We start from the raw sequence: 20,000 nt of genomic DNA, 5'->3' as shown, positions 1-20,000 counted from the left end.
TGCTAATCCTAGGCATTTGGAGGGAGGTCTATATACTTACTTTAAAGTTACAGTACCTGCTGTCTACCATTATACAGTCATAATGCTGATACTCTGTTGTGTAGTGTGTTCGATCAGCCCTGCTTACTACTTCCTACCACTCAGTGTTATATGAATCAGTTTTTGGAGGGGCCGTATAACAGTGCATTTTTGCAGATGGCCATTTTCTGTTTTCTATTGCATCCTGGTACTTAGCTGTGCGATCTGTGAGGCCTCCACATCCATTCTGTAGCTCAGCAACGGAGGCCATTTTGTTTTGTCGGCATGCTTAGGCTAGTTCACAGATGTTCCATCCATGACCCTAACACGGTTTGCAGAGGGGTGTGTGAGTGTCAGAGTTTATCACTGTCAAGGCCTCAACAATCGGACGTTAATTGGATGTTAATGTATGCACTGTCGCATACTTATAAGAGCTGTGTATGGAATATGCAGCCGAAACAAAATAGAACTGAGGAACCTTGGATTTCTCTTATGTACTGTCTGGAACATTTAGAACTGACACAGAGGGCTGGTTTGCCCTTGACTGTTTGAAATGCTAATTCACAAATGTGTGCCTATTTTTCCACACTCCCAAGGAAGTGTAACATTCTCCCCTTCAGGAGAGCAGGGATGTGGCATTTTCCCCCAGGGTCCAGCGGTCTCTCTGAGTAGCGCAGAGCAACAAAATCCACCTCTAACAAGCCCGCACTATAGGCAGGTGTCCAAGTCTGACCGACAGCTCTGCATTTTCTCATTAAACTGAATTTGTGTGAGGTAGTGGATATCAACAAAATCCACCTCTAGTAATTCCAAACTAAAGGCTTGTGCCATTGCATTTTCGTGATTGAGTTAAATTGTGATGAATTTGGTAGAATTATGTTCCGAGTTCTGAAAGAATACATGCACCTCTTCTTTGAGATGTTTAATTCAGGTGGTCAGTGGTAGTATTGCTGAGGTCATTTTGGTGGACCACATCTGCTGTAGTGGTCCCCGGTGCAAACCACATACAACTGGAGACCAAGCGTGCACAGCCAAGGTCTTTAGGATTGAGGCCTAGAGTGCGAATATGGCTGACACGGTTCTTTTACTGCCGTTGTTTACTTAACTAGTGCCAGTTTAATTTGTTGAATATGCCTAGCCACTTCAGCTGTGTGTGTGTGTGTGTGTGTGTGTGTGTGTGTGTGTGTGTGTGTGTGTGTGTGTGTGTGTGTGTGTGTGTGTGTGTGTGTGTGTGTGTCAGTGTCAGTGTCAGTGTGTGTGTCACGCGTACATGTACGCTACCTTTTTCCCTTCGGTTTTCTGACCTGTGGTTTGTGGTGTTTGGCAGCTCTTTGAAGTCTGTTCTCTTGTTTTCCTAGTCGAGGATTCCAACACTCTGGATTTGGACTTCAAGTTCATGGAAGACATTGAAAAATCGGAAGCTCGTATTGGCATCCCAAACACCCAGTACACCAAGCAGAACCCTTTCACCTTTAAACTGGAGGATTACCAGGATGCAGTCATCATTCCAAGGTGAGATGGGAATTACATTAACATTTCCAATATTTTAACACATTCCCACAAGGAGTAACAACAAATGTATTACTCGGGGTCAAGCATAGACACAAACGGAGTCTGACTAATTAATTTTGTCCATCAGGTATCGCAATTTTGACCAGCCTCACCGCTTTTATGTTGCGGACGTCTACACGGACCTTACCCCGCTCAGTAAATTCCCATCGCCGGAATATGAGACCTTCGAGGAGTACTACAAAACCAAGTACAACCTGGACCTGTCCAATCTCAACCAGCCGCTGCTGGACGTGGACCATACGTCCTCAAGGTGAGGTGGAGAAGGAAGACCAGGGGGGTGGGGGTGGGGGGAGAATACATTTCACGGCTGAAATCCTTCCCAAGCATAATGCTGACCGTGTGTGTGTGTGTGTGTGTGTGTGTGTGTGTGTGTCGCTGGCAGGCTGAACCTGTTAACTCCTCGCCATCTGAACCAGAAGGGAAAAGCCCTGCCCCTGAGCAGTGCTGAGAAGAGGAAGGCCAAGTGGGAAAGCCTGCAAAACAAACAGGTAATGATTTCCGATCTCCAGCGCGGGCCGAGCCCATCTGGGGAGGCCAGGACACGGTGGTCCACGCATCTTGGGGGCTCTGCTCGCCACTAACGTTTCTCATTAAGCAATCACACAATACAATGCACACACACACACACACACACACACACACACACACAATGACTCACACTCCTCCCGAGGCTTTGCCTATAATTACATTTTTGGGGAATCTGGGTGGGGCGAGGTTGGTTGTTGGGTCATTGGAAATGTCAGCTGCACATGCAGTCCCTCTAACCTCCCCTCTCTCTCTCCCCCCCCCCATTCTCAGATCCTGGTTCCTGAGCTGTGTGCCATCCACCCGATTCCCGCCTCTCTGTGGAGGAAGGCGGTGTGCCTACCCAGCATTCTCTACCGCCTGCACTGCCTGCTCACTGCCGAAGAGCTGCGATCTCAAACTGCCACGGACGCCGGCGTTGGGGCCCAGAACTTACCCCCTGACTTCAGGTACCCCAGAACTTTTACCCCCTGACTTCAGGTAGGAAGGAAGGCCTTGTGTAGTGCAAAAATGAGGATTAACATTTAAGCTACAACGCAAAGGAGACCTTAGGTACGAATTAACACTGCATCACTCAATACTCTTAGCAGAGGGATGAGAGTGCAGAAGGTTGAAGTACTAGTCAGCGTGGAGGAAGTGGTAGAAGGAGGAGGTAGAGCAGGGAAGAAGAGAAGAAAGGGTCGTGCATGTTACAGCAACACCAAAGAGTTTTTTCTACCTTAAAATAATGTTTCCAAAATCGTTTCAGTGGTTCATCAACTTGTAACAGGGTGAACGGCACTTCTGCATTCGCTTCGCAGCCCTCTATCGGCTATAACCGCACTATGTAAGTTTGCCAGATCGGGTAGCGGATCTGTAGTTCGATGGAATGAGACATAAGAAACTACAAATTTGACTTGAGTTTGATGTCGCAATACATCATACTTTCATAAATCATGCAACATATTTCTACCTTGTCTGTGGACATTGTTATTTGCAAAGCCGGTGCTGGATAAACAAATAGCGTGCGTGCGACAGAGGGCAAGTTCTTTGGTGTTGCTTTAAGTGTGTTTGGTTGTTAAAAATGTTAGGAGAGGAAGTACGCCCTGGCAAAAATAGTCATCATGGAGGTTAGCCATTAATCCAATACCAATCATGTACATGTATAGTTCTATATCTAGTTCTGTTCTAAATCATAAAAAAATATTTGGATGTCTCCACAAAAAATGCATGGTTGGTTTTGCCAAGTGCAAGTAACGGGATAAGGTGCAGAGAGCCTTTCCTGATTGGTCAACGTTTTTATATTGATGTTCCACACAAAGGATGGATGGACAGCTGTTGAGCTTTGGGATAATAAGCTGAATAATGACCAGATGTTGCTCTGGAGGACAGCATGTGGCACAGGTCCAGTCTGACTCCATATTAGGTACATTTCCATTGCAGAAACTCAGGGCATGTCCCAGGTGGCGTTGAGGTTGAATAGGAATGGTCTCCTGATCGTCCCTTTCAGAATTTATGTTTCCATTGCTGTGTTGGAACGGCCCGACCTTCTTTGCTCTTTGATTGCATTGTCATTTTTCTTCAGAGGCAAAAGGTCTCCGTAGCATACAGACATCACACACAACATGCACTAACAGCAGAAAAAGTTATACAAGTATATAATATAAAAAACACAACTAAGCAATAAGGACAGTAGAAGATAAAGAATACTAAAATACAAATTATACTAAATAACACTAAATCTAAATCTAGTCTAAAACAGTATCCACATAGTTTGTTTAGCGGTGATTAAGCATGAGGTGCTTGCAATGACTGAGTCAGTGACTGAGCCTGTGATTCTCTGTGCATAGTAAGGTAAGGTAATGTGCTCTGTGTGAATGAGTGTCATGGTGATGGTGCAAATGAATAAGTCCAACAGTGCAAGAATAAAGTCTTTAGACCAGCATAAAATAAATATGGACATATAAGAGAGTAGACAAGGTAATATAAAAAAACTATATCAGTGCAAGTGTAGAGCTCCCTCTAGAGTCACGATGTATTTATATGTTACTCTGCTATTGTAAATAGCAAAGTTCTCGTGACTTATCCCCCCTGTTCACAATGCAAATGCTTTAGTTGTGGAGGTGAATGATTAACAACGGGCAAAAACTATCCCCAAAGAGCTATATCTACTGACAAGGTAATGTTTCACGGTTCTCGCGAGTTTTAGCGGGGCGCCACTCTTGGAAGTTGCATGGCTGGTTTTCTCGGTAGGGGCTTAAACGATTTGCCTATTACAAGTTTGTTTACCATCATAAAGGTGTAAATCTTGCATAGTGTGCCTTTTAAGGGGCATTTACACTGACATGCTTTTGTATATGTATAAGTATAAGTATATATACTCTTTTGATCCCATGAGGGAAATTTGGTCTCTGCATTTATCCCAATCACACACTCAGCACACAGTAAACACACAGTGAGGTGAAGCACACACTAATCCCGGCGCAGTGAGCTGCCTGCAACAACAGCAGCGCTCGGGGAGCAGTGAGGGGTTAGGTGCCATGCTCAAGGGCACTTCAGCTGTGCCTACTGGTCGGGGTTCGAACCGGCAACACTCCGGTTACAAGTCCGAAGCGCTAACCAGTAGGCCACGGCTGCCCTTGTCACCTCCAAACACGCTAATTAAATGTTTACCCTGTGGACCGATGCGTCTTGACCGTTGCAGCGTGTCCAATATGTATGAGTGAGGCGTGAGGAGCTAGCTATTTGGCTTAGCGTAAAGTGTCCAGTGTTTCCCACAGAATGGAATTCCATTTGTGGTGGTCGGCTTGCAGAATTAACTTGAATACAACAGTTTTTAACAAATTAGCACAGCGTGGTTATGATGCTAACCAGATTTAAGCACAATTTAGTACAACCTGGAAAATCATTGTGTGGTGGTCAATGTTGATATTGTGGTGGGCCGCCACAAATAAGTCAATGTATGGGAAACACTGGTGTCATAGCATAAACATGTACTCAGTCCATTTCCACCCTGCCTTTTGTAACACTCATTTGAAGTCCCCCTCAGTGCCCCATAGATGTGCCTCCTCCAAAAACAGGAAAAGTGCCTGCCTCTCCTGTCCTCTGGAGTCATTGTTCCCCTCTATGTCTACTGCTTCATGTCCAGGTATCCCAATCTGGATTTTGGGTGGAAGAAGTCCATCGACAGCAAGGCTTTCATTTCCTGTCCCGAGCACAGCGATCACTGTAAACACGGATCGCCGTCACCGACGCCCTCTGACCCCGAGGAGACCCCCCTACCACACGAGAACTGCAACGCACCAGACGAAAAGCTAGAGCCGCCCTCGCCCCCCCTGTCGGACACGCTGCCGGCACCACGGCTGCAGTTGCCGCAGGAGGGCCGAGGCGACCTTCGAGACTGCGTGTGCTCCGGGAACCTCCTCAATGGCACCGGACCGGAGACCCTCGAGACGGCGGCGGCGGCGGCAGAGGCGGAGACCACTACCTCACTTCCTGTGCAGTCCCCTCCCCCGAGCGGCGGCGCGCACCAGGCCCAGCCTCCACCCCTGGCCAGCCATGAATGTAAGCCCGACGGGACCCCGGACCTCTGCGACGGACTCGTGAAGCAGAAGAAGAAACCTACCTCAGACTGTTGCCCCGCTGTCGCCATCGCCACCACCGAGACCACCGTCGCCGCAGCAACGACCCCGACCCCGACCCCGACCCTCAGCACCGCAGCACCTTCGCCTGCCCCCGGTCCCACGCCGGCAGCGGTGGAGTCGCCAAAGGCGCTGGGCCCCAACCCCGGGCTCATCCTGCAGGCGCTCACGCTCTCCAACGCCAGCGACGGCTTCAACCTGGAGCGGCTGGAGATGCTGGGCGACTCCTTCCTCAAGCACGCCATCACCACCTACCTGTACTGCACCTACCCCGACGCCCACGAGGGACGCCTGTCCTACATGCGCAGCAAGAAGGTGAGCGCGTCGTCACGGTCACACGTTTTTACACTTTTTCTTCTAATGATAGTTGAGGAGTAAGCCAGCGAAAAGTAAGCCTGTAGCTGAATGAGGCGAAAAGGTGAGGTAAAAGTTACAAGTGTTTGTGCTGATTTGTATATGTTTTGTGTTCTCTGTATATTTGTGTTAAGGAAGCTCTTGATGGTTCATCTAAAGTATTAACCTTCCTAATATCAATTATCAATAGAAGGGTTTGTTTTTAAGATTTCAGCAGATTAATATTTTGTACATATTATATACAAGCCTTTTCTCTTGTTGTACACACCTGATGATGGAGGATGGTTGGCCTGTGGCCTTATCCATTCCTTTACTAAAGCGTCCCTATGTAGGGTTGGGGAAGTTCAGCGTCCCTGTGTAGGGTTGGGGAAGTTCAGCTTCCCTGTGTAGGGTTGGGGAAGTTCAGCTTCCCTGTGTAGGGTTGGGGAAGTTCAGCTTCCCTGTGTAGGGTTGGGGAAATTCAGCGTCCCTGTGTAGGGTTGGGTTCAGCGTCCCTGTGTAGGGTTGGGTTCAGCGTCCCTGTGTAGGGTTGGGGAAGTTCAGCTTCCCTGTGTAGGGTTGGGGAAGTTCAGCGTCCCTGTGTAGGTTTGGGTTCAGCGTCCCTGTGTAGGTTTGGGTTCAGCGTCCCTGTGTAGGGTTGGGGAAGTTCAGCGTCCCTGTGTAGGGTTGGGGAAGTTCAGCGTCCCTGTGTAGGTTTGGGTTCAGCGTCCCTGTGTAGGGTTGGGGAAGTTCAGCTTCCCTGTGTAGGGTCGGGTTCAGCGTCCCTGTGTAGGGTTGGGTTCAGCGTCCCTGTGTAGGGTTGGGGAAGTTCAGCGTCCCTGTGTAGGGTTGGGTTCAGCGTCCCTGTGTAGGGTTGGGTTCAGCGTCCCTGTGTAAGGTTGGGGAAGTTCAGCTTCCCTGTGTAGTGGGTTCAGCGTCCCTGTGTAGGGTTGGGGAAGTTCAGCGTCCCTGTGTAGGGTTGGGGAAGTTCAGCGTCCCTGTGTAGGTTTGGGTTCAGCGTCCCTGTGTAGGGTTGGGGAAGTTCAGCGTCCCTGTGTAGGTTTGGGTTCAGCGTCCCTGTGTAGGTTTGGGTTCAGCGTCCCTGTGTAGCGTTGGGGAAGTTCAGCTTCCCTGTGTAGGGTCGGGTTCAGCGTCCCTGTGTAGGGTTGGGTTCAGCATCCCTGTGTAGGGTTGGGGAAGTTCAGCGTCCCTGTGTAGGGTTGGGTTCAGCGTCCCTGTGTAGGGTTGGGTTCAGCGTCCCTGTGTAGGGTTGGGTTCAGCGTCCCTGTGTAAGGTTGGGGAAGTTCAGCTTCCCTGTGTAGTGGGTTCAGCGTCCCTGTGTAGGGTTGGGTTCAGCGTCCCTGTGTAGGGTTGGGTTCAGCGTCCCTGTGTAGGGTCGGGGAAGTTCAGCCCTGATCCCCCAACATGTATTATATTACGTTACATTTATTTATTTATTCTCTGACACTTTTGTCCAAAGCGATTTGCAAACATGAGGAATAACATTCCAACTACAGCTGGAGCAGTGGTGTAGTCTAGTTAGCTGTAGTGGGTATACTGTGGTGTAGTGGGTATACTGTGGTGTAGTCTAGTTAGCTGTAGTGGGTGTGCTGTGGTGTAGTCTAGTTAGCTGTAGTGGGTGTGCTGCTGTAATGTAGTTTAGTTAGCTGAGGTGGGTATACTGTGATCAACCCCAAATGTTAATACCAATAGTTGCCTATTTTAAGTGGGTATACAGTAGGGGTGGGCGATATGGACAAAAAATAATATCTCAATATTTTTTGTGATTTTGACGATAACGATAATTAGTCGATATCCTTTAAAAAATTGTTTTTTGTTAAAGTCTGAGTTACTTTACAGTTCATTATTTATGAATAGCATCATTACAATAATAACCAATAACCTAACCTGTGACTTTTTAACCAAATCAACCAATGCATTGTCACTCTGACACATTTCCAATTCTGCCCCCACTTGTGTGTGTGGCAATGACATGGTCTCGCCAGCTACATTAGAGAAGATGAATAGGCCTAACTGTTTCCGAAAAGAAAGTCTGAAGCTGAAGTTCCTTTCAAACTTTTACATAGGATTCACTGTAAAACTAAGAGCAGACCAACAGAGTAGCCTACATCTCAGTTATTTCCTTCTATGTTTTGTTTTAGAGCAATCACGTAGGCTAGCATTCCAAGTTACAGAATAGAAACTAATGTGTTAGCTTATAGCTAATGTATATGAGAAATCCCATAGAGATGCTAACGGTTAGCATAATCGGTAAACGTAGATATTTAGAGCGAACTTCAGTCCATTTAAGAGTTACATGAGAATAGTTATTTGTTTACAACTGACTATTAAAATACTCAAAGGCTAATGTTTTCTCTCCATATAATACCGTGTAGGAAAAAACGTGACTGTCTCATCATACAATGCTACTTGAACAGAAGTAGCCGCATAAAATCCCAAGTAGCCTACTCTCGCTCTCGCTGCACAAAATAAACATTAGGCTGCGTGGGACAATGTTGTGACCCACTAGTGATCACGTGACACTTGCTCTGCTGCACTTCTCCCACATACATTCCCATCTTCTATGAGTGCGTCATTTCGAGTGTTTTTTCCCCAAAGTAATTTAAATACTCGATAATGTCAATTTGCACATCGTTAAAACAACAATCATGATATTATCGCAGACGATATATATCGCCCACCCCTAATATACAGAGATGGTGAGGCTGTTAAATTGGTATACTGCGTAGTCCTGCGTATCACATAGACTACACCACTGAGCTGGATGCAGAGGAGACATTAGGTGAGGTAGCAATTAATATTACATCAATCAATACTCTTCCTACCTCTCTCTCAGGTCAGCAACTGTAACCTGTATCGTCTGGGCAAAAAGAAAGGCCTACCCAGTCGCATGGTGGTGTCCATCTTCGACCCGCCAGTCAACTGGCTGCCCCCTGGCTACGTGGTCAACCAGGACAAGAGCAGCACGGACAAGTGGGACTCGGACGAGGTAGGACTCAACTCATGTGGTGAGAGGTTTATAAAAAATAATGACGTGAAACTTTACTAAGTACTCTTTAGATATATAATGATGACGTTTATGCCAAACATCGAAAACAGGCCTAAGCACCTCTGCTTGTCAAGCAATAACATTGATTCTGACAGTGAGCCAAATTGGCAATACTGTTGACCTGTTTTTTAGATTCCGTTTCACAGATTCATCTGTATGTTATTGTTGTTTTGTATGTATTGCATGTTATGTTATTTACTGTTTATATGGCAGAATCAAAGTTATTCCTCAGTCGAATGTAATTAGACCTGTTTTCCGGTGTAGCCTTCCTACGTTAGGCATAAACCTCATTCATCCCTTAAATGTGAATGTGTGCATTCATGCACCTTTTTATACCTGAAATGTGCATAGAAATGTGTCTATGGCTATGCAAATGAAACCATAAACTTAACTAAGTAACTAAGGGCACTTCTACTAGATGAGGTACTGTCCTGAAGTCTTTCTGCCCTAAACACACAGATCCTCAGCTTTTGTGTATGCCTTTTAAGTCCTTTGGTGTAGTCTTCTCTAGAGCCACTAGGGGGCAGCTTGGTCCTTCCTGTCAGGTCAGGGCAGGCCTTCGCAGTGGAGTCTGAGCTCCGTGGGCCTGCTGCAGTTTGAGCCACAGCGTAAACACAAGAGGTCTTTATCTGTCGTTATGGCGAAAGCCTGGCCCCGGGCCTGACAGGGGTTTTCAGACGGCCCTCGGGATTGTAAAATTTGAGTATAGAGTAGTCATAGTTGTAACAACCCAACGAAAGTGGATTTTGGGCCCATCTCCTACAACAACAACTTGTACCTTGTATTTAGAGATTAAAACCCTACTCATTTAGAAACGACTTCAAAATGCAGGCCTTGTTTTGGATGGAGTTGTGTGTTATTATGTTTTTGCAAATGTTGGCCCAAGGTCGAAGTGTAGCGTAATGGATTTTATCGCCACACACCAATTTGAATTTAGTTCAGCAGCACGGAGGCCCTTTCACGTCTCAAAATTCCCACGTTTTACTGAAGTGTAGATCATAACTGAGTGGGGCAATAAAAAAAAAAAAAAGCCAGGCAGACCTCAGACGTTAAGTCGGGTGATTGGAAAATTCTCAGCATCCAACACGCTGAATTCCAAACAGGTTCGGTGGGTGTTTTTTAGAGCTCGATTTCCCCTCTTCTCCATTACTGAGGTCTCCCCCTGTGGTTGCAAGAGTGCGTGTGTACTGGCAGTTCGAGCCCCTTCGCCAGTCGCTGCGTAATTTTAAGTGTCAGGTCCCCATGTTATTACAATATTAGGTATCACAGCCATTAACATTTTAATGAATATGCATTTGCCTTTTTCCCACATGGTCAACTTTATGAGCTATTAATGGCATAGAGATGATATTCAGCCTGTGTGTCGGCTATTGGGTTGCCTTACTGTCGTGAGTCATATGGTTGGCACTGCCCGGGCCTGCACACACACACACACACACACACACACACACACACACACTCTCTCTCCCTGAACGGCAGTAACGCTCTGGCTTTCGCCCTAAACCACTTTAAAGTGTAATCTCCATAGAATGCCCCTTCCGAAGGGCTCTTGCCACTGCTGCTTGAGTCATTGGTTGTCAGAAGTGTCGGAGTCCAGGAGATGACGCCGTTTGTTATTGTTATTATTTTAGTGTTATTTTAGCCAGTTATTTTCATTTTTAACGCTCTGGTGGGGCTCCTGTCTCTGCAGACTAAGGAGGACCTGGCAAACGGGCGAAGCGGCATCGAGGACGAAGACGAATACGACGACGACGAGGACGACGAAGAGGAGGTGGCGGAGGTGACTATGGGCGGCGGCGGCGGAGGAGGAGACGCGAACCCGCCCTGGAAGGAGGTGAAGGACGGGAGCGTGAGCGCGGAGGAGGAGGAGCTGGAGTACGACCAGGAGCACATCCGCTTCATCGACAGCATGCTCATGGGCTCGGGCGCGTTCGGCAAGATCTCGCTGGGCACCTTCCCCCCGGCCGACCCCTGCCCGCAGTGGCGCGCCCCCCGCAAGTCCCCGCTCTTGACCAGCGCGCACGCCGCGGGGGACACTGGCGGCGGTGGGGTCGGTGTCGGCGGCGCCGAGGAGTTCGACTACAGCTCCTGGGACGCCATGTGCTACCTCGACCCCAGCAAGGCGGCCGAGGAGGACGACTTTGTGGTGGGCTTCTGGAACCCGTCGGAGGAGAGCTGCGGCGGCGAGCTGGGCAAGCAGTCCATCTCATACGACCTGCACACGGAGCAGTGCATCGCCGACAAGAGCATCGCCGACTGCGTGGAGGCTCTGCTCGGCTGCTACCTGACCAGCTGCGGCGAGCGCGCCGCCCAGATGTTCCTCTGCTCGCTCGGACTCAAGGTGCTGCCCGACGCCAAGGCTGGCGAGCTGGTCGTGGCCCGCGTCGCTCACGGCAACGGCCAGAGCCTCGGCGAGCCGCAGTACGGCTGGCTGCAGATCCCGCCGCGCTGCATGTTCGATCATCCGGACGCCGAGCGCACGCTTGTACACCTCATCTCTGGCTTTGAGAACTTTGAGGCCAAGATCAACTACACGTTTCAGAACAAGGCCTACCTACTGCAGGCCTTCACCCACGCCTCCTATCATTACAACACTATCACAGGTAGAAACACCACCTACTCCCACACCATCACAACATGGCATAAACACCTCCTATCATTGTCACAGGTATAAACACCTACTCCTACACCATCACACGTACACAACATAACAACACCTCCTATCATTACAACACTATCGCATGTACTGTACACAACACGGCATAAACACCTCCTATCATTACAACATTATCACAGGTATAAACACCTACTACTCCTACACCATCACAACATGGCATAAACACCTCCTATCACAACAGTTCGTCAACTAAGAATTAACAACCGAATTATCTCATATGTCTATACATTTTTGCAAAACAATGTTATGTTAGTTCTCTAAAAAATCTTAAAACATATGCTGACTGATGGGGTCCAAGCAGCAGGAGGCTCTTAGCACCTTAGACAAGTTTTAGACAAAACAAGGGGTTTAGGCTGTCCAGCCAATGTATGAAATACACCATCTGCCCTGTGTCCTGTCCACAGATTGTTACCAGCGATTGGAGTTCCTCGGCGATGCAATTTTAGACTACCTCATAACGAAGCACCTTTATGAAGATCCGCGGCAGCATTCGCCCGGTGTGCTGACCGATCTGCGCTCAGCCCTGGTCAACAACACCATCTTCGCCTCCCTGGCCGTGAAGTACGACTACCACAAGTACTTCAAGGCCGTCTCGCCCGAGCTCTTCCACGTCATCGATGACTTTGTGCAATTTCAGCTGGAGAAGGATGAGATGCAAGGCATGGACTCTGAGGTGAGACCCCTCTCTCTCTCTCTCTCTCTCCCTCCCTCTCTCCCTCTATTCTCTCTCTTTCTCTCACTCTTTCTCACCCGCTTACACACTCTTCCTCTCACTCACTTTATGTTTGTATGTATATCGCACGTTTTATCTGTTTCTCTCTCTCTCGCTCGCTCGCTCACTTTCTTTGTGTTTCTCTGTCATTTTCTCATATCTCGCGTTCACTTTCTTTGTGTTTCTCGGTCATTTTCTCATATCTCGCATTCACTTTCTTTGTGTTTCTCTGTCATTTTCTCATATCTCGCATTCACTTTCTTTGTGTTTCTCTGTCATTTTCTCATATCTCGCGTTCACTTTCTTTGTGTTTCTCGGTCATTTTCTCATATCTCGCATTCACTTTCTTTGTGTTTCTCTGTCATTTTCTCATATCTCGCATTCACTTTCTTTGTGTTTCTCGGTCATTTTCTCATATCTCGCGCTCACTTTCTTTGTGTTTCTCGGTCATTTTCTCATATCTCGCGTTCACTTTCTTTGTGTTTCTCTGTCATTTTCTCATATCTCGCATTCACTTTCTGTCGCTATCTCTCTCTGCCTGTCCTCTATCTCTCTGGGCCCTTTGTTCTTTCTTTCTGTTTCTATCTCTCTCTCCCTCCCTCCTTCCCCCCTCCCTCTCTCTCTATTCCCTCTCATTTTCTCTCACTCTTTCTCACCCGCTTACTAGGGCTGGGCGATATGGCTGAAAACTGTATCCCGATATAAGCATTTCATATCAGTCGAAATATTTCAGATAAGGACCAGAAGGGAAAAAAAGTTTGAAAAAAAGTGTCCAAATTAAACACTTTTATTTTAAACTTAACCTTCCTATGATTTTAATCACTTCAGTTGTCAATCAAAGCAAACAGGGAAAAGAAATAGCAACACAATCATGACAAACACTCAAATAAATAAATGTGCACATAAGTCTGAATGAAAAGCAGCACTGGTTGAAGCCTGGAAATATTGTAAACAAACTAGCTTAATTGGCTAGTTTATCATAGTCTACTGGTTAGACTGTTCAGTTTCCCCACGTGTGTTTAAGTTTCAAATGAATACTTTTTCTCCTTGGGACAGGCCCATTTGAGTCTTGGTAAATACTTTTCCATTAGCATCGGGATTGAGATGATTAGAACTTAGCCGTCAATTTGAATGCAACAGTTTTGAACCAATCTGCTAATTTAGCCAGTCATCTTGCACGATTGTGAATGTTTGGATTACATGTGCATGCTGAGGAGGGATGAGCTGAGAGAGAGAGAGAGAGAGAGAGAGAGAGAGAGAGAACGCGGCAAGGACTCATTGGGAGTCTGTGGTGAGGTAGGCCTACTTCTATCGCCTACTCTGGTAGAGTTGCACATACTAGCTACAATGCAAGATATATTTAGCTTATTTATTTATGGACAACGTAAGGAGGTGTGTGCTATCGAACATATTTTTTTTTATTGATATCGATTACATGTCTATTGCGATACATATCGCTATCGTTTTATCGCCCAGCCCTACCGCTTACACACTCTTCCTGTCACTCACTTTATGTTTGTATGTATATCGCACGTTTTGTCTGTTTTGCTCTCTCGCTCTCTTTCTATTTGTCTCTCTATCTCTCTCTCTATCTCTCGGCCCTTCCTTCTCTCTCTCTCTGGCTGTCGATCATTCTGGGCCCTCTGGTAAACTAATCAGACCCACAGATCACATGACATTTTGTTTTGCTTTGTTCGGTCATGCTACTTATTTGCATTCAAAACTCTAGTCCCGGTCTTAGGCCATCATTATGTGAATTCTGTGAATTTGTTTTTCTTTTTTTGGTGATGCAGTTGGATTTGATTTGTTTTGAAATGGTTATCTTGGCACCGAATCTGCCCTTGTTTGACTGGAAAGCTTTTTAGGCCTAAGGGAGAACACTGGATACAGTAAGCGGAAAGACAAATTCATTTCAGTACACGCACACACACACACACACACACACACACACACGGACACACACACACGCACACACACACACACACGCACACACACACACACACACACACACACAGAGTTCCTCATTGTAAAACTAGATGATTGCATCTCTGCAGACTTGTGCTCGGGTGTGGTGTAATGGTAAAGTGTAACCGTAGCATTTTAGGCCAGCGTCTTGTTTGAAGAGAGAAACACACAGTTCATCATCATTTTTTTGTTTACAATTTGTCACTATCCTTTCATCACTCTGTGACTTGTTTGTGAGCGCGTGGTTTTGTGCCCCTCTCCCTCGTCCGTCGTTAGGTTCAATCTGAGGGAATGGCGAGCGTGTAACTGTTTGTTTACGTCCCGTGCGGGCTTCTCGCCTCTCGCCGGCAAATAAACAGGAATCTAAACCCCCGAATGAACCCCTGCTGTGTTCCTCCTCCAGCTTCGCCGCTCCGAGGAAGACGAGGAGAAGGAGGAGGACATCGAAGTCCCGAAGGCCATGGGGGACATCTTTGAGTCGCTCGCTGGAGCTATCTACATGGATAGCATGATGTCTCTGGAGACTGTTTGGCGAGTGTATTATCCAATGATGCGGCCACTTATAGGTAAGAAGGATGGCCTCCGCAATGTATACAGTCATGGTCAAATGTCTTCTTTTATTGAAATGTTTGGCCTTTATTTGTGTATGTATGTGGGTGGGCGGGCGGGCGGGCGGGTGTGTGTGTGTGTGTGTGTGTGTGTGTGTGTGTGTGTGCTGACATTTTGATTTTATTCCATTTTTTCCGCCACAGAAAAATTTTCTGCCAATGTTCCTCGTTCTCCTGTGCGTGAGTTGCTGGAGATGGAGCCAGAGACGGCTAAGTTCAGGTGGGAATCGCGCGCACACACGCACACACACACACACACACACACACACACACACACACACACACGTTCTCCGGTGCGTGAGTTGCTGGAGATGGAGCCAGAGACGGCTAAGTTCAGGTGGGAATCCCTTCTCAGATGTAGCCACAGCAGGTTTAATGATGCCCATCACTCACACTCTCTTTCTAACACACACACACACACACACACACACACACAGACAGAGATTTCACCTTTCCATACATTGTGCATTCCATTTCCATTCTATTCCGTTTGATGTATAAGGAATCAAGATATACTGTAGGCCATTGTTTAAGGTGTAATGCAGGTTGCTTACTGTGGTGTGTTGTTGTGACTGCATTACTCCGGTTGCCATAATGACACTGCATGAGGTCACATGGTGTGGTGATGTCAGGAAGCACACCTGTAGCTATTATGCCTGTAATCAGAAAAGTACAGAAAAGCCTTTTTGTGTTTTTCCTCCCAAATGCAGACAGCAGGTACTATAGCAAGTTAGAAGTGTGTAGTCCTGTAGTAAACCGTTATAGCCCCTACTAACCTCATCTGCATAGATCTGCAGAAAGACACATTTTTCATAGTCATTGTTCAACTGTTTGCCAATGTGTTTGTTTGTTTGTTTGTTTGTTTGTTTATTGTTGTGTTTGTGTGCCCCTGCGCAGCCCTGCGGAGCGCACCTATGACGGGAAGGTGCGCGTGACGGTGGAGGTGGTGGGGAAGGGCAAGTTCAAGGGCGCGGGCCGCAGCTACCGCATCGCCAAATCGGCCGCCGCCCGCAGGGCCCTGCGCAGTCTCAAAGCCAATCAACCTCAGGTCCAGACCAGCTGAGCTTACCGCACACACACACACACACACACACACACACTCTCACTCATACACCCATACACCCCTGCTTTCGACACCAGTCTCCAAGTAGCGAAGACATCCTGGCAACAACGACTGTGCTTTTTTGTTTGTTTCCCCCTTTTCAGAAAGAGAACGACTTTGCAAAGTTGATTTGATTTACCTTTGTTTTTGTTTATTTTTTTATTTTATTTTTTCATTTTGCGCAAACACAATCCGTACTTCCCCTCGTCCTCCTCCCAGGTTTTGTATTTTCCATCAGAAATGTGGTTTATTAACACATCGCTAGTGTCCAGAAGGAGAGAAAGGTCAGGTCTCGCTTTTTTCTGGGTTTGTTTGTTTGTTTGTTTGTTGTTGTTGTTGTTTGTTTGTTGTCTTTCCTTTTTTTTTTCCTCGTCAAATTAACCTCTGCTTAAAGTTAGTGGGTAAAGAGGCTTATGCTTAAAGTAGTGATAGAATGTACTGTGGAAACGTATCCCAAAACGGAAGAGAAATAGAAACGCTAACTCCTCAGTCGGTGCACTAGTGCCAGTTTTAAAGCGGTTTTTACAAATGGTGTGGCATAGCAAGAGACAAGGGTGTTCGGAATGCAGTCGGACAGACCACCCTTTGGGCAGTGAGGTATCTTAATCGTTATTGCACTTCCACTAGGGTCTGCTTGTGTCTTCAGCTTAATCGTGACCATTTTTGTCTGATCAGCACCAAATCTGTAATTTTTTTTTTTTGCCTTGGAGAAAGGAAAAACAGTTCTCCCTCATATCCTTTGTCACGGATAGGAATTCAACATTCCCAATGTACTGTCATTGAAATTGTTTTTAAATGAACAGCACTCGAAGTTGCATGTTTGTGTTGCTATATGTTATCATAGCCAATTGGATGGATTATATAAATGCTGTAGTGCTACCAATTATGTGTAGAGAACAATATGAGATGTTTATCACGACACAAGTCGCTATCATTGGTTTCAATAATGTCTTTTGATACCAAGAATATTTACATTTAGTTTTTGGTGATTATAAGCATTAGATGCTCCATTGACTGACTTATTTAGTTTTGATATTATAACAAAAAAAAGAGACATATCACTTGGGAAATATGCTGCAAATTTTATATAAAAAAAGTTAAAAAAAATAATTGGATACTTCTCTGAGACACAAAGCACCTTTACATACAGTCTATGGGACATTCAATATTTTTACTAGACAACTTGTATCTCATGCACTTCACTTACCAAAGCTAAAGTTGATGCGACGTCTAAAAGGCTTCATGTGAAATCCGACATGAGTAATTCACAGACATAGGCACATGGAAGCCAGCCTGTTGTGTTGTTTTCATTTAGGTAAAACAAGTGACATAACCTTTTGTCTAGCTTTTGATTTGTGTTAATAGGCATTCTTCACTTGAATACCTCAGTTAATTGCATGCATTTTCTTTTTTTTCGGTGCTATGTTTATTATTAAGCTTGAATTTCTCATCTTTTGCACTGTAACTATAATACCTCTTTTATTTTACCTTTTGAAATCTGTTGGGTTGGTTGTCCTGTTCTGTCAGCAGTCAAAGTTTGCTTAATTGTTGTTGTTTTTGTTTTGTTTGGTTTTGTTTTGTTATTTCAACCTCCCCTTGTTTGGAATTAAGGAATTCGTGCTCAAACACCATGGAAACGCGTAGACATCAACGAGCACATAGGAGCCTTCTGTCTTGCGTTAACACGTTCTTCTGTCGAACTTAGTTGGCTCGTGGAGCGACCAGAACTGCGACGCTGACGTGATGTTCACTTGACACTTGTGTTGATGGGCGATTAACAGGTTGCACTCACCAGTCTTTGATTTACCTCGCTAATTCTAGCCTCAGTCACTTGAAGCTGTTCTCATCACCCTTCTTCTCAAAGTCGTACCAGTTTTCTCTAGATCTGTGATTCTCCCAGGATTACCAAAGTGAAAATGGAAAAGAAAGAAAGAAAATAGATTTACAAATTTGAATGCGGTAGTGAAAAATTTGAATTTGATTTTTTTTTTCTTCCTTTTTTGTTTTAAATGCTGTAGTCCAATCGGAACGATTCAGGAATGGGCCATTGTGGAAAAAGGGGCAAGTGGAATTGCAAAGGCACATAAATACCTGGATGTGCTGCTACCTCACAATACTGCAGTCCGTTTCTCAAAAAGTATTTGAGTCAATCATGGTGAATACAGTTAAGGATTATTCACCAATATAATGGCATCAGGGCATCAATACATATTCATGTTCGCTTCGACCATATTTTCGATGTTTAGTTGGAAACTGGCAGTGTATCATAAACATATTTGTTGGGTACGTAAACGACACTTTTTTTTGCACTGATGAGACATTCCCTCAAACTCTTCTCACCCTTGTGTATTTGTACCAGAGTGTGAGCTTCTGCGGTGCCTTCGGTCACTGTGCTCCCAACTGAATACGTCGCCTCCAGCGATCCTACCTGTACGTGCTGCAGTGAACTGCTCGCAGTACCATATGTCGGTCGTTACAAAACGAGATGCTCATCATTCCAATGCGCATGGGTAACACGATACAACTTCCCCCTATGCCCCTCAGTCCCTCAGTGTTGGCCAACCACAATATTTTTTTTTTAAAAAATAGTTAATAAACGTTTTATGGATTCTGTCACTTGAGTGCATCCTTTCAAAACTTTCTGTTGCCACTGAGATCTAAAGTAGGCATTTGTTTTGGCCCACCAATCGAGTGCAATCCTGTTTCTTTTCTCAGGCAAGAGTTGAGTGACCGTTACAAGTTTGTCAGTTACGATTCAAAGCCTTTTCGTCGATTCGCTTTTTTGTTTTTTTCGCAAACTCAGTACCTGACTGGGGTTATTCACTGAGCTCTAGCATGAAGGTAGAGAATCTGAGTGATGTATCCTTAATACCCTCTGATGCTCGACCCCAGATCATTCTACTTAGTTTCCGCCTGTTTTTCTGTTACTGTTGCATATGGCACTCATTTAAAATCCTATCGTTAGTATTATATGGTAACAGCTTATTAAAGAATGTGAAATCACTGATATGGTGCCGCACCCACACAATCATTTCTTCTCACAGAAAGGACTGTAATCACCTGATGAAATCTTGCAAGCTAGATTCCCGCACAGCAAGCGACTCTGGCGTGGACTCGACCCTAATCGGGCCTGGACCTGTGCTAAGCCCAGTCCAGACCCGTTCAGGAGCCTCTCCAGTGTCGGCCTCTCTCGAGGTTAGGGCCTAGGTGGCGTGATTTGCCTACGATCGGAGTGTTATGTTTTAGCCAAAAAAAAGAAGAACGAAGCCTAAACTAGGTGTCATTATTCCTCGCTGGAAATGTTGATCTAAAGGTATTCCTCCATCACATGCTGCCGACTGGGTTTCCTCACTGGCGGAGATTTGTCTTTCTTTTTTTGTTTGTTTTGTTTTAAGTTTGCTTTTTTTGTACATGTAGCACAAATGAGCATTGCACTTGGGCGCCATACTTTACCTCATGTCAGAAAGAAAAAAAAAAGTGTATATATATATATATATAATGCCGTTACGTTTAAAGGAATAACTTGTGGTTTTGGCCTTGCTGCTGTTTCAATTGCTGGTATTTTACAATTGTATTTAAGAAAATGCGATCAGAAAGCTACAACGTGCCTGCAGGTCATCTGATAAAATACACTGTAGAAGAAAAATGTAGGGAATCTTTACAATCTGGGGCTCAATGTATGTCTTGTGTATACATTATGTCCAGCCTTAATGTAATACCTTGAATATAAAATTGTAATATAACCCACAAAACTACCAAGTCCTATGACAGGCATGACTTGAATTGTTTAGTCAATGA

At 45.7% G+C, this 20,000-nt stretch overlaps 1 protein-coding gene across 1 annotated transcript in view; it reads left to right on the top strand.

Annotated features, from left to right (window-relative positions):
- Positions 1-20,000, top strand: part of dicer1 (dicer 1, ribonuclease type III) — a 42,993-nt gene that overhangs the window by 22,275 nt on the left and 718 nt on the right. The window contains 11 exon segments of the mRNA XM_042072000.1: positions 1,377-1,530; positions 1,658-1,840; positions 1,973-2,078; positions 2,389-2,564; positions 5,243-6,050; positions 8,926-9,078; positions 10,829-11,741; positions 12,220-12,488; positions 14,896-15,058; positions 15,245-15,320; positions 15,998-20,000. The exon segment at positions 15,998-20,000 is cut by the window's right edge and continues 718 nt beyond it. Of these exon segments, the coding sequence (XP_041927934.1) occupies positions 1,377-1,530; positions 1,658-1,840; positions 1,973-2,078; positions 2,389-2,564; positions 5,243-6,050; positions 8,926-9,078; positions 10,829-11,741; positions 12,220-12,488; positions 14,896-15,058; positions 15,245-15,320; positions 15,998-16,163 (3,167 nt within the window). The 3' untranslated portion in view covers positions 16,164-20,000.

This window comes from Alosa sapidissima, chromosome 19 (assembly GCF_018492685.1).
Source record: "Alosa sapidissima isolate fAloSap1 chromosome 19, fAloSap1.pri, whole genome shotgun sequence".
In the NCBI taxonomy this organism is placed as follows: domain Eukaryota; kingdom Metazoa; phylum Chordata; class Actinopteri; order Clupeiformes; family Clupeidae; genus Alosa; species Alosa sapidissima.
This window is presented reverse-complemented; position numbering and strand designations above follow the sequence as displayed.